At 45.8% G+C, this 14,565-nt stretch overlaps 1 protein-coding gene across 1 annotated transcript in view; it reads left to right on the forward strand.

The window, feature by feature from the left end:
- LOC126547042 (QRFP-like peptide receptor) overlaps positions 1–14,565 on the forward strand; it is a 280,155-nt gene that overhangs the window by 255,179 nt on the left and 10,411 nt on the right. Inside the window, exons 4-6 of the mRNA XM_050194873.3 lie at positions 4,039–4,296; positions 5,001–5,111; positions 5,740–5,902. Of these exons, the coding sequence (XP_050050830.1) occupies positions 4,039–4,296; positions 5,001–5,111; positions 5,740–5,902 (532 nt within the window). The remainder of the gene's footprint in view (positions 1–4,038; positions 4,297–5,000; positions 5,112–5,739; positions 5,903–14,565) is intronic.

Below are 14,565 nucleotides of genomic sequence, written 5' to 3' on the forward strand. Positions count from 1 at the left end.
CGTTCGCATAAACGTTTACTTTCAAGCTCGCACTGTGAAGAGCAGGCGCTGCGTGATTACTGAGAGGATCACGCAGGGGAAAGAAGGAAATGTGTGTCGGTAGAGAACAAAGTTAGAGTGATAGCTCATTACGTTGGGTGCCTACAGACACGGTTAATGAACATTGTTGCACGCCGTGCAACTTACCCCTGGCACGTAGGGAAATACAGGAGAAGCGCTACAACAGAAAATGGGGCTGATGAGCGCTGGAGTATGGCTACGTCTACTAAAGGTTCTTTCTCCGACCCCGCTGTCGACGCTCGACTGTGGCGCTCTATCCTCATTAAGCATGTATAGTGTTCAAGTTATACAGCGTGTCCCGGCTTACGCGGTACAAGCTGTTTAAAAAAAGGGGGAGGGAGAGGGGGGCACGAGATACGACGATGGGACAAGCAGCGTTTTATTAGCAGTCACCATGCGCACGATGGTGAATTTTTCTGTTATCATTGATAGGCTCATTAGTCAAACTTACCTGCCTAAATTTTAATCAATTGCATAATGGCGCAAACTCGAGTGTAAAACTGTGCATCTCATTTGAAAACATTATAGTCAACAGTTTTCAACCCCCTACATTTTCCCCAGCTCATTTCTTCCGCGTTTCGAAGTTGTGGCGCAAAACGCGAAAAAGAACGCGAAGCGAAGGCGATTCCACGCGTGTCGCGCGCGCGACGGCAGCATTTTCAGAAGGAATTTCAGAGAATCTACACTAATAAATGGCTGACTTGAAAACCGCGAAAAAGTGACAAGGTGTAGCCGTAACTGCTGGCTGCTGCTACGAGCAAGCAACCGCGTCCCGCTGTTTGCTAGGGCATTACGCGCCGGCTTAGTGTGGCGATAAGGAATACCCTTTAAGGCGAAGCACAAAGAAAAAAAAAAAGAAGCTGCGGCTGCTTGCTCGTAGCAGCAGCCGACAGCTACGCCGTCGCCTTGTCACTTTGCCGCGGGCACCAAGTCAATCATTGACAAGCGTTGACGTACAGCATTGTTGGTAAGACATAGTTAAAACTGTTTTAAGCGCACTGGTGAAAATCGAGAACAGGCGAGTGGACACACACAAGTGGGTGTCCACACGCTTGTCTTCGCCGTCAGTGCGCTGAAAACAGTGTGAAGTCAGCCATTGAGTTGTGTTGATTCTTTGAAATCCTTTTTGGGAGCGCTGCTGTCGGGCGCGCGAAACGCACAGGACTGAGTTCATTTCGTATTTGGTTTCGAGTTCTGTGCCACAACTTTGAAACATAGAAGAAATATACCGGGGAAAATGCAGCAAGTTGAAAACTGTTGAATATGATGTTCTTGAATGCAATATGCACAATTCGGCACGCGAGCTACGCAATTACGCCAGTAATTATAAATTTAGGCAGCTAATTTCGCCTGCATAACTAATCAATGATCACAGAAAAATGCACCACCATTAGCAAAGTAACATTAGCAAAGCTTGGCCCGCGTCAGCCGGAACACGCGGTACGTCTACGCAAAAAATACTGGCGCCTGCCGACTGCACCAATCCTTGAATTTGAGGGAGGGATTTATTGTTCTTCAGGAACTACGTCCATAGTGAATGAAAGTGTAATAGAAAACACGGAACGAGAATGGTTTCAGCGTGGCATTCAATCGTAGATATCCTGACTACGCAAATACCGCGAAAATGCAGTAATGCTAAGCTCTTTTAAGTGTTTCAGCATTTACTATTGCCGTTTATTAAGTGCCAATGAGCATTTACTACTTGTACAGAGGTATTCGTATTCGTGCTAAAACTTACATTCCCCGTTTTAGATTCATCTCCTTCTTCCCTATGTACTATTTCTGCCCCTGTGCTTTTGTTTCACCTAACATTAAATTTTAGAGAGGGGAACCGTTTACTATTCGCGTATGATGGTACCTTGTTATAAGCTTCACCTTTACAACCAATATTTTCAGGCAAAGGACGCTATACAGGGGCAAAATTAAAACGCCAACTGCTGCGAGTAGGGCGGCTGATGAGAAATTCGTGTAGCGACACTCCTTCAGCAAATTTCCTGGCGAGAAGAAGGGAACAAAAAAGAAAACTGGTTCGACCACATCCCTAAAAATATCACTTTCCGTTTTGAGTAAACATAATCCCAACGTCGCCAGCTTTGGCGCAAAGGAGCAAAATGCTCTGTGAACACGTGCCCCACATGACACCATTCCCTAAAAACTTCCACTGGTTTCGCTATGGTTAAGCTTGAAACATAAAGGCATGCAATTGTCCTTGCTAAATTGGCAGTTTCATCATAAGAGGTAAAAAAGTGTTCTTGAGCGATGTTACTATGGGTTATTGATGATAATGGTAGATGGTAATGGTAATGATGCTAGTGAAAGCTTCTGCTTCCTTATGGTGAACGCATCAGTGACCGAGCACTCCGTAACGCGCATCGCTAACTCCATATACGCGTGGTTTTGACAACCACGAATGAGATATACGACCTGCGCGTGAACCGTACAAGCACTTTTGAATAATGCATGACGCATGATGCATAATGCAAAAAAGGAAAGTGAAGCGCAGAACTCTCGGTGAGCTCCCTCGAACACAAATAACCGTGTAGCGTTCGGTAAAGGTGATTTGGCTTTGGACTTGGAAAACACCAGGCCAAGCAGAACACATAAACCTCAGAAAATAGGGCCCGCGTTGCAGAGGGCAGTACGGGAGCCAGACAAAACGAAGTTCAACAGTGAAGGCTGTTGCACGAAGGGAATTACGTCAACCGTCAGTGCGCTCTGCATATGTCAAAAAAGATAAGTAAACACAATGAAGATGTAGTAGTCTTATTCTTTCCTGGTATAAAAAAAAAGAGTAGGTAAAGCTTTTTGTTTCTATTCTTTTATTTTTCCACTTTCTTCTTGAGTGGGGGGGGGGGGGGGAGGATAGTGTTAGATGTGGCGAAAGCTATAGAATTGCAGAGGGCTTCTCATTATGTGAATAAGCGCTACCTACCTTGCAGTTCAGTTAGGAAACACTAGAATAGTTCAAGGTATCTGCATCGACGGACGGTCAGGTTCTTTCACGCGTAAGTATTCGTTTTCCAAGGCACACGGGAAATTGGAATCAGCAAAACGCATTGCGCTGTGATTTGATTCCAGTGACGTGCCAGCTAGTGGTAAATGCAAGCATGGCGCACCCATGCTTGAGCGTATCATCAGTGCCGTTCCACATGGGCGCACCGGGCCTTATTTCGCGTGATTGCTCGTCGAGGAAACGTAGAAAGCAGCGCCACACAAAGTTGCGTTTTCTTTTACTTGTGGACCACCGAGGCTCGAAAATACACTGATAAGAGCGTGTGAGAACGAAGAAAAATTCTGCATGCATGAACGTTAAGGCGCAGGTTTAAAAGATGTACGTACATGCGTGTGCGACGAAATTTATTTTCAGCGATAACATTTCCTGGGCGTTTGCTACTTTACAGGTCAGGTGCGCTCGAACTTGTACATAGTTGTTTATGAGGGTTCAAATCTGTGTTGCGCCAACATGTTTGAGGACTGTTCTACATTTCTTTCGGTTTTCAAGGGTCACCTAGTTACGGTCCCCCTTCCTCTATGATTATTACTCTTTCTAGGTCAGCTTGATGCAGGATGCCACTTCCCAGATAAACGTTAGTGTGACTGCAGCGTGTTCGTATGCCATACAGTTCGAGATAGTCATTAATTGCCAACACGTAGCATTAAAACGTCTGAAACCACGCTGCAGTCACTGTAAAAACATCTTTCGTGAATTGGCAGGTGTAGCTAATAATTTTGCGAATAGCAAGGAGGCAGCAATATCAGCTTCGTAGTACATATTGGTTAAAGGGGAGGAGGTGAAATTCACAACGCTTTTCCTTCGCGATAGCGTCCTTGCCATTGCCTCGTCGCTTTCGATAATAACGTGTCCAGTATGATCTGGCATCTGACGAACAGTTCTAGCGTAACAACTTTTTTATGCGTGTGTGTGTCAATAGGGACCCGAGTTCCCATCCCGCTCCATCGCCCTTCTTGCCCGTACAGTGGACCGACGTGGAGCTGACGTACTGCGGCGAGAGCTGGCCGCAGCGCATCGAGTGGGACCCTGTGGAGGAGGCATGCGTAGCGCGGTCGCCCTTCAAGCAGCTCTATTACACGGCCGTCACGGTGGCGCTCTTCTTTGTACCCGTGGTCGTGATGAGCTCGGCTTACGCGCTCATCTTGCACGCTCTCTGGAGGGACCGGCACCCGGGCGAGGCCAACGCCAACAATGCGCTGCTCCACTCCCGGGCCAAGAGGAAGGCCAGTACTATTGCCGACGTCTGCAGTGCAGCGACTTTAGAGGGCCGCACTAAGCACAAATGTGAAGTTAAGCTATAGATTGGTAGGGATTGAGAATCTCCATGTCTATCTGCGTGACGTCAAGCATTCTTTTTCTCATCCTTTCTCGTTATGGTTCGCACCCACCACAGACGCTTTCATTCACAAGTCGCCGCCTCTTGTGTTGATAAATATGGTGCTGGAGAGGCCACCTCCCCCAATGGCAACAAAGCTGTCGCTTGTCGAATTCGCCGACGAGTGACATGCGCTGCAGAGCACACTACCGTATATGCAGCGCAGAACATGTTCGAACCAAAGGTTGAGCGCACAGCCTTTGAAATAGTATTTGCCATACTACTGACAAAAATACACAAAAAACTTACTGTAGTATGTTAAATGCGCTATACTACTACTCAATGGACAATGCTCAGTTGCACATTAACGCGCGTGTGTGCAAGCATATTTGTATCTGTGGTGGCAAAGCTCCTTGTGGGGAAGAATATGCAAAAGATGTGCGAGTTCAGCGTCATTCACGTTCATATAATGTCGTCGCTTCGTGAAAGAAAGCTTCTTTCTTGGTCAGAACTTACGTCAGATTTGTATTCATTGCGCCGACTGATGCTTTTCTCGTGCAGGGTACGAGTTAACTGTCTTGCATTGTCCTTTTATTCCTTACTGCGCCACAGGTTGTGAAGCTGGTGTGCGTGGTGCTTCTTGTGTTTGTCCTTTGCTGGATGCCCTTCCAAGTCATCGTTCTGTTTTCGCAGTTTCGGGACAACGGGAACCACAGCCAACCGGTAAGCCGCAAATAATTAAAATGAGTATCAAGAATTAAATGGCATTGAACGCGCCTACAGAACAAACGCGATGACGTGAACTGAAGAGATGACACTCAAGCAAGACACGATAGGCGCACACGCACAAAAAGACATTTGCGCTTCAAGCGCGTTCTTGCTGTTCGCGCACTCGGGCCTTCCTTACGCAAAACGAGCATTCCAGTTAATTATCCTAGAGAGAAAAGTGTGAATGTTTAGCTTAGATTGAGCCAGTAAGGCTTTCGTTTGAACTTTTTGGTTACAATGTGGATCCGTCCTTGGTGGCATACCGTGGACGATTATCTGTCGGGGGCTCGTCCTGTGACAAGCACGGGGTTCGAGCGGGCACTTTTTTTCTCGTCTTTACAAAAGCCCGAAGTTTACAGCTTTGGATTAACCTAAATTAGAGGCAGAGGAAAAGGTGCGTGCATATATGTCTTATTGCATGGCCACGTAATATTCATGCTCACGAACACGATGCGTTGTTTGGGACAATTCATTCCTGTCTATTCTGCAATGATATGATATAGCCTATTCAATTGATTTCACCCACTGGGGTAAGAAAATTCTGAGACTCCTTTTCTTTCTCTCTTTCTTTTTCACGGCACAGCTGCCTTCGTGGTTCTCGCCGGCCTCGTTCTGGTGCACGTACTTGGCGTACGCCAACAGCGCGCTGAACCCCATCATCTACGGCGGCATGACGCCCACCTTCCGCCAGGGCCTGGCGAACGTCTTGCGCTGCGGGCACCGGCGCAGGACCGACTATCCGAAACGTAAGCGCCTTTGTAGTTAGCATCACTCCCGCAGGCACGGCCTTCTCGGTGCGCGTTCGATGGAGAAGGCGGGGTGGGGGGGTGGGGCGGGGCGGTAAGTACTCATAGTATAATTACGGTGTAGCTTAGCGCAAATTAGCACACGGGCAGAAAATGACAAAATGAACAAGTACGGGCGCTAAACTACCCTAACTACTATAAAACTGGCCCGACAGTCAGTCCTCCTCAAGTACGCGTAAGTGCTCACGTGAGACTAGCTCTAAAAACACTTGTTGCTCAACCACTCTGTTTATCGTCGTTATACTACTCGTGCACGCTTATCCAGTCCGATGGGGGCAAAAATACCACCAATGATAGTTCTGTCCAGGGCAAAGCATTTGCGGCTAAACCGCACGTATAGAGCTCGTGTGCTCTATACGGTCAAACGCTCGTACGAGTTACGGTTAAATATATTCATACGGTTAAATTTATGGGGTTAAAGCGCTCGTACGAGCTTCGAATTACATTTTACAATCACTGCTTTGGGCTGACGGCTCAACAGTAGTGCTTTAAATGTTACACACTTTATACGTAAGGTCACCTACAGTTATAATGAGCTGATGAAAGTACCTAAGATCACAATTATACGTTTGAGAGCTTTAAATTTAATTTCGTGTTCCTCAGCGCTCTGTTCCTTCATCTGGCCGGCTCGGCTTGTATCTTTCTTTGTATGTTGCGCTGTACCAGTTCTAGAATGCAGTACTAGCTCGCACAATTCTAAACCCTAGTGAACTTTAAATTTAAGCTGTCGAGCGTTCGAAGCTACCGGCACTAGCGCTACGACTATGGCTTTGCGCGGCACGCTGAAGTGTTGAGGAAGGTTCACAAACTCTGTTAAATACGGACGAGGAAAATTAGAGCAAACAAACGGACAACTCACACTGGAAGAAAAGATAAGTATAGCGCTTGTCTTTGTCTTTTCTTGCCCTGTGAGTTGTCTTTCTGTTTGCGCTAATTTTCCTCTTCAGCATCAGCTTGCCCAACAATTAATTCCTCTAGCTGCTCAATAGTTGCGCAGAAACCAGAAGCACCCCTTTCTGGCCGTTTCCTTCATAAAATCGCCTTCTATCTCTTTGTCCCGAACGCTGGTTCGTTCGAATTTCGGGTGTGATTATCCAAAGTCGCAGAGGCTGCTTTTTTTTCTCTACATTTTGGAAAAAAACTGCGAGATGGGTGTCCATTTTGCAGAACATGGCATCCGCTGACGCCAGAGAGTTTCTTAGTATGCACTGCGAAAACTAGAGGTGAGCAAGACTGAAGTCTCAGTCCTATTCAACCTCTAACCTAGTCTTTACAAGTGACTTCCAGTTCCCTTAACGTTATTGAGAGACGTGTTAACAGCGCTGAGGAACACGAAAAACAAAACACGAAGCGCACAAGATGAGGGCTAGGTGCTGTGCACTGCGTCGTAGTCAAACCACTACGGCTTTTATTCCCGGGCCTTCCCGTCAAATGGAAAAAAATTGAGTCACTTTAGCTCACGCTAAAGGTCATGAAGGCGAAAGCCTGCGCGCTCACGAGACATTCATTAAATTACTGTACGTGCTCATTTTGAATGCGTTACTTCCTATTGTTTTCTCCCACCAAAGGTCGTGGGTTCGAGTGCCTTGACTCTATCTTAATTAAAGGTGCCTTAATTAACACGATAGGTCGTGGGTTCGAATCCCACCAAAGGTCGAGGGTTCGACTCCCTATTAATTTTTGTGCCACGAATTTCGGTGCCATAACGCCGGAGAACGGATTTTTCGTCCCAAGAGACGTCTAAGGCATTCGCCTTAATGAATCTGATTTGACTCGCAGCGCTTCGGGTTTTTTTTTTTTTTTTTAATAATAATACTTTATTCCACAAAGTCACAAAAAAGCGTGTGGTTCATGTGCAATATACAGTGTACCTTAGTGAGTAATGACTTTTCTAACAATTATTTTAAAAAATTACGTGGAATGTGTTTTGTGTTAAGTGAATGGACTAATTGACACTTTTTAGCCCCGTGCCGTAAGAGGTGATCACTAGCAACATTTGAACCACTCAACACGCTCTAGAACTAAATTCCTCTAACCTGCAATATGTATGACGCGTTTTTTAATTAGTAATCAGGTAAGAATGGCATCCCGAATTATGTAAATAATAGTACGTTTCAGAAACGCAAGATCTGTCAATGAAACACTAATGTGTCTACAGTGACAATCAAGTTGCCTCAAAGTCCTATAACGTCTAATGTGCCAGATATTACGAAGAATACCAGTATAATATCAATTCCTGTGAAAGAATTTGCTAAATTAATGTACAGGAGCATTACCTTGTCTTCAGTATGGGATCGAACGGGGTCGAAGTAACATTTGGCTTCAGTAAGCCCCCAAAGAACAGCCTCGATTTAGAAAGTGATACTCAACGATGACTCGCGCCGCGCCATCAGTCAGGTAATGAAGAAATCTTCCGAATTTCCGAATATAAACAGCCTTTTTAATATATGGCCTTCACAGATAGCGTAAGGATGTGTGAGTCAGTCTAGGTACGACCGATCATGGAGTCTGCATACTAGTGGTCACATAGTCACAAAACAGACGCCTAAACAGTGACAGCCCTGTAATTATATAGCAAAGTACGATGTTGGTCTATTTGATCATTGGCTCTCAATGTTTGTGACGGAAGAACAACGGACGGAAAGAGGGCCAACTAATGCGCCCCAAACATTGGCAGCTGCAATTACTTCCTCGCGTCCATTGCTCCCTGTACGACGCAATATTAGGTATTACTGAGGTGATGTTGTCAATCTTACGTAATAATGGGTGCACATTCGAGAAAATGCGCGTCCCTTTCATTTCAAAGCTCGAGCACAGTAAACATATGGTAATACACCGAAGAAGTACAGCCTTGAAATATTGTACTGGCCAACACCAACATTGCGCTGTGGTTTTCGGATTCAACACGGTGGCTGAAAATAAAGTCCTTGCGTGCTTTTGGAAGCAGATTTAGTTCATAGAAGTTTAGACTACTTCCGTGTTGCGGGGTGCAGTTCAGATCAATTCAGTTTGCAACTCTAGCAATCGTCTCTATCCACTGTAAAATTTTGTTTGCTTAGGCAGCCCACAATGGCTAACCTCTCAGATAATGAATTACAGCCTGCTGCCGAAGGTTTTAATAAGAGTTTATTGAGAGGCACGGTGATGGGGTCACTCCTCGGGAATTCGCCACCTGTAGTAAGTCCATTTTCCAGCCGACTCCAATGCATGCAGAGTGGCGGATGATTGCCTCGGCATGTTTACGTTTCGAATTACACGTCTCCTGCGACAACAAAAGCGCGCTATTTTCGCGCCCCACCGGCGACCGTTCCGGATAACTCCGCCGGCGTTCCCTTCGATCCGCGCCTTGAGACGCTACAAACGTTGGCGCCTGGTCGCACAATTGAGGGGTTTGTGCTGCCTCCATTCCGCCCGCGGTAACGGGAAAAGCCTTGTCTCTCTGTCCTTCGCTAAATAAATATATTAAGTTATAACATCGAGTGCGCTATGGAGCTCTGCACAATGTTCATTACACACATGAGCACACTCACACACTTTCCATCTATCTCTCCCTCTCTGGAAGTTAGCTGATGCGCTTAGAGCGCCAGCCAATTACGGCAACCGCCGTCCAGTGCGGATGATTTGTCCGCAGGGCTGCGTTGCAACGTCGAGCCCTTTGCGACGATAGCACAAAACTAGAGAGAGAACAGAAGACTGCGTGTATCGGATACAGTGCCTTGCTTTCTATTGTCGAGGGCTAAGTCGGATAACGCCCTCATTTCGGCATGCTCTTCGGCTGAAGTCGTCGTTGTATTGAATGTTCCGCTGCGAGACGACGTGGCTTTTCGAAGGGCTTATATCAGCAAGTCTCCCCATAGACGGCAATGTAGGCAGGGTGCTTCCCTCGAGCCACACGAGTGATGTGAAATCATTTGCAGAGCCTTCCGCTGAGTCAGACGCGAACAATGATTTCGCCGGGTATATATAATCAAAAAGTCACCGGGTCTTTGCTTGCCGCACAAACTAATTTAAAGAAAGTGTATGCTGCCTTGAGACGTCTCCTTAAGTTATATAGTTAACGAGCTCGTCAAACACCTAACGCCTTTGCCCAAAATCATGATTGCGTGGCACGTGTTACGATCAATTCTAGCGTAAGAGCCATTTTTCTTTTTTTTTTTCTTTTTTTTTTGTAGATATACTAACATGGTTCCATTGCTCCCACTCTTTTCGCGACTGTACTTTACGCGGACCATGGTATCTATGTTCCGCGCAGGAAATAGACCCTGTGCGCTTTAAGCCACGCATCACGCGTGTAGCGTTATTGCTTTCTTTTGTTTTTTCTGTGGTCGTAACTTAATTAGTTGTTAGTACTTGCAGAATTTGAGCCATGCGACCCAATGGAAATCACTATCAAGGTGAGAGGTGAGACAGTTATGGTGCTCACGCCCTTTTCATCCTCTCGTTACCTTTCACTCCTCAGCCCCATTTTTATTTAATGAGAAAAGAAACTTCATTAACAAGCGTTTAACAAGATTTCCCAGAGAACGATTTCTGAAGAAAGCATAGCTCATGAAGTGACAGCACCGAGCAACTTTCGAATAGCTGAGGGCCTCTACTTCGACTTCTTTCGCAGTGGCGCGTCTCTGAAGTACAGTCGGCATTAGAAATTTCCGGGTCGCAGTCTCCGCGACAGAGCCCGCTTTCGGTGTACTTACTCTAGGCAGCCTGTTATCAAAGTAGACTTGATTGCAGGCCGCAGATACGTATATACCGCCCAGGTATAGTAACTCCGAATTCACCTTCATCATCATGTCATCGGTACACAAACGTCTGACACGGTGCATTCACCACATTTAGCGTTTGCATTTCGGCAGCGCTTGTGAACGATGTATTGCATAAACACTGCATGAGATTACAGCTGTGACCTTTGCAATGCATAAACAAAGATTGTATGAGATTACACGTTGCATAGGATGAAAAGAAACACAATTGTATGCGTGGCATTTAGTTATATGCAGCACTTATTCAACAACTTCACTAGAGCTTCGTTTCACACTAATTTGAACAGGTCATTGGGATCTGCTCATTTCTTTTCTTTTTTTTCAAATTCAAGTTGGCCGTATAGAAATATATCGCAGTCCCTAAATGGCATATTTCCAAAGACTATCACATCATCATGCAGAGAGTGCATACATTGTCACGGGGTATAGTGACTATGAGGAAGCAAAAACACTACAAGAAAAAAATAGGCAAGGAAATCAAAATCTGATGTTTTACGTGCAAGAACCACGATCTGAATACGAGACCCACCGTGATTGTTGGACTGCGGATTAACTTTTTCAACCTGGGGTTGTTTAAGATGCACCTAAATCTAAGCATACGAGCATTTTTCGCATTTCGCCCCCATCGAAGTGCAGCCACCGCGATCGAACCCGCGACCTTAAGCTTAGCAGCGTAACGCCATAGCCAAAACGCTACCGCGGTGGGTTAGTAAGGAAATGAACTTAATATTGGGCTAACTCGTGCCCAGAAAGCAAAGTAACTCCAAAGTGCAGCAACGACACCGCCGAGAGCGGTCGTCAGTCGTCGAATCTAATCCCCCGACTTAAGTCCATCCGGTATGTGTGTACATGCGTCACCGTTCATTTCAGAGCAATCGCTGCGGCTCACATTGGTTCGAGATCGTACACAGCACTATTCGCGATGCACATGCACACGCCCGTATTGCACGCTGCGGGATTTGGCAGCAATGTTCACAAATGTTCAGATACAATGAGCGCAGAAGCGATAACTTGATAGCGACCACTGACAAAGGTTGTCACAGGCAGAAGCCAGACAATGCACCGCGTGGTAATCTATAAATCTGCTCGCGCCCTGAACCAGCCACTATGGCGTCGTCCGAGTGGTTCCCAATATACCGCACGTCTAGGTCAGCATGACGCAATGATCCTTTGCCTCGATTCTATTTCTCGTGTCTTCTGTCACATGTTCAATGTATTCTGTGGCGTTTGATGGCAACCTTACCCCATGTAGACTACTTTGCTGATTCGTGTTGCGAGTTTAGCGCGCCGCGAGGTTTCAGCATAGGCAAGATAAAGCACGCCTTCACCGCGTCAGGCTCAGCGTGGCTTACACCAACTACTTCAAATAGACAACTTCAGTTATTAGACTAACTGTTCAGTGTGCAATGTCCCTGAAGACTTGCAGCATGACTTCGGTCGTTATTCATCAGACAAGGAAGCTCACAAGGCTGCGTAGAATTCGTACCGTTCGTGGAGCATGAAATTGCGGAAATTATTGGCCCATAAAAAAATACATCTCTTGCTTTGCGTGCAACAAACGCGCATCTAACATTTTGATAACTACACTCCTTAATAAAACTCTATGACCAGGTTGAGTACGTGTGTGCATGTGTGGATATATGTAACATTTGTGTGTTTGTATGTATGATCTCTGGTTACATCACCTTCTTCAGCTAACAGATTCAGTAGCACGCCAGGCATCATGGGTGACCCATGATGCGTCACCCATCACACACACACACACACACACGCACACACACACACACACACACACACACAGATATATATATATATATATATATATATATATATATATATATATATATATATATATATATATATATATATATATATATATATATATATATAAGATTTAGTGCACGTTAAAGAACCCCAGGTGGTCCACCCATACAAAAATGCTTCCTTACTTTCTTTAGAACTTTTATCAACATCCTATCAACTTTAGTAACATCCTATTGACTTTTACTTTTTAGTAACGTTTGTCAAAAGAAAGTTGGTTACTTCTTTTCTAACTTCAGTATGTAAAAAGAAAGTTACTAGAAAGTTAAGACACACTATTTTAACTTTTTAGAGACACGATTCAATAGGAAGTCAATAAAAATAATTATGTTCTTAAAGTACATAACCCAAGTTACAAAACATGCATGAATATTATTCAATAAGGTTATAATTATTCATTGAACATGGCTGGTGCAAGACAGTCTTGTTTCATGGACAGGTGTAAATTTCCACAATTTTCAATCAACTTTCTAGTAACACTGGTTACTAGAAAGTTGTTAAAAATGATTTAGTGAGAAATGAACATATAACAGCATCTGAACTATAAATGAATATGCAAAGACTGGCTGCTTTAAAAAAAATGTTTTTTTTTGCACAGTAACTGTTTTCCTAATTCTTAATCAACTTCCTAGTAACAGATGATAGTAGAATGTTCATAGAAAAAAATTGCTTCTAATACCGGACGCTAAGAGGAAATATGGTCTCACCAATTCAAGATGAGGGCACGTATTCTCGAAAACACGACAGCTAGTGCCATGGGAAGCGTGTATATGAGCGGTGATCATGAATTTGTGCTCAGTAGGTGTCAAAGAAGCCCGTAGGCCATGCACCATCGCACTAGACGGAGCTGCACGGACGGCGCGCTGATCGGCTCGTGTTCGCCAACCAAAGCGGGAGACACACGGTCCGATTCGGTGTCCGATCCAGCGTCCGACGCGCCGAAACTCAGCCCGAATCGAGGTGTTTTGCCGTGCCGAAGCGCCGGATCGGACGTCCGGCGTGCGACAAACCGGGCAGATTTTCATCGTCCGACGTGTCCGACAACTGCACCGTCGTCTGGCCGCATCCAATGGCAGCGCGGTTGGCATGTGACGTTCTCTGACGTTCCCTCCACGGAGGCGGTGCTGGCTGGCCGGTTTCTCGCAGTTATTCTTTTTCGTTGCCTGCTGCAGTTTGTTTTTGACATGAAATAGTTACCAGTTCAGTAAAATTATCTCGAACGTGTGCCTGTTATGCAAACCAGCGCCTTGTACACTAGCACTAAGCTACTGGTGAGATCGGGAGCCGCGACGCGAGGGCATTTCGCGAACAGACATCACACACCGACCGTCTGAGCGAGGCCGCTCGCTTCGTTTGCACGTTTGCCCTTCGCAACGAGTGCGTCGAGTAAACCAATTGTATTTAATTACGGTCGACCTAAGTGTACAGTGTTAATTGTTTTGGCACAAATAAGCACTCTTCGACGAGCTCGGGCTGGATCGCAAGCTCCGTCGGCTACAGCGTCCGCCTAGCTAGGCCTACCGGCCCTATCGCTGGCTTTAGCGGAGCCGTCAGTGGACAACGCGCCGTCGTGAAGTGTTCTGTCACTCACAGGGGCATAATTTTATCGACAGCGTTCGCGTAAAGCGAAGCAGTGTTGTGCACAGTTGTTTTTATATCGTTTCTCGACGTGGATATGAACACAAGCTGGGGAGCTGGATGTGGGCGGAGCTTATGCGCCGCTCATGCCGTAGCATGCAGCGCCGCACGTCGGATCGGACACTGAATCGTACCGCGTGTGTCTGTATAGCTCGCTCATGGTTCGGCTGAAGTCCCCGTATATTCTTTATAAATAAGGAAGCCTACCTAGGCACTGTAAACCCAACGATTGGGGCCTAAATGCCTCTCCGCCTCCCGCTACGGCTTCCTTTGAGTGACAGTCTGATCTCGAAGGCCGTGCTTTTGCAACCTGCATGCACCTGAAGCAATTGCGAATCTTGAAGGCAACAGCCGCTTAGTTTTTATTATAGATACATTTCCTTA

The sequence above is a fragment of the Dermacentor andersoni genome, chromosome 1 (genome assembly GCF_023375885.2).
Source record: "Dermacentor andersoni chromosome 1, qqDerAnde1_hic_scaffold, whole genome shotgun sequence".
Lineage (NCBI taxonomy): Eukaryota > Metazoa > Arthropoda > Arachnida > Ixodida > Ixodidae > Dermacentor > Dermacentor andersoni.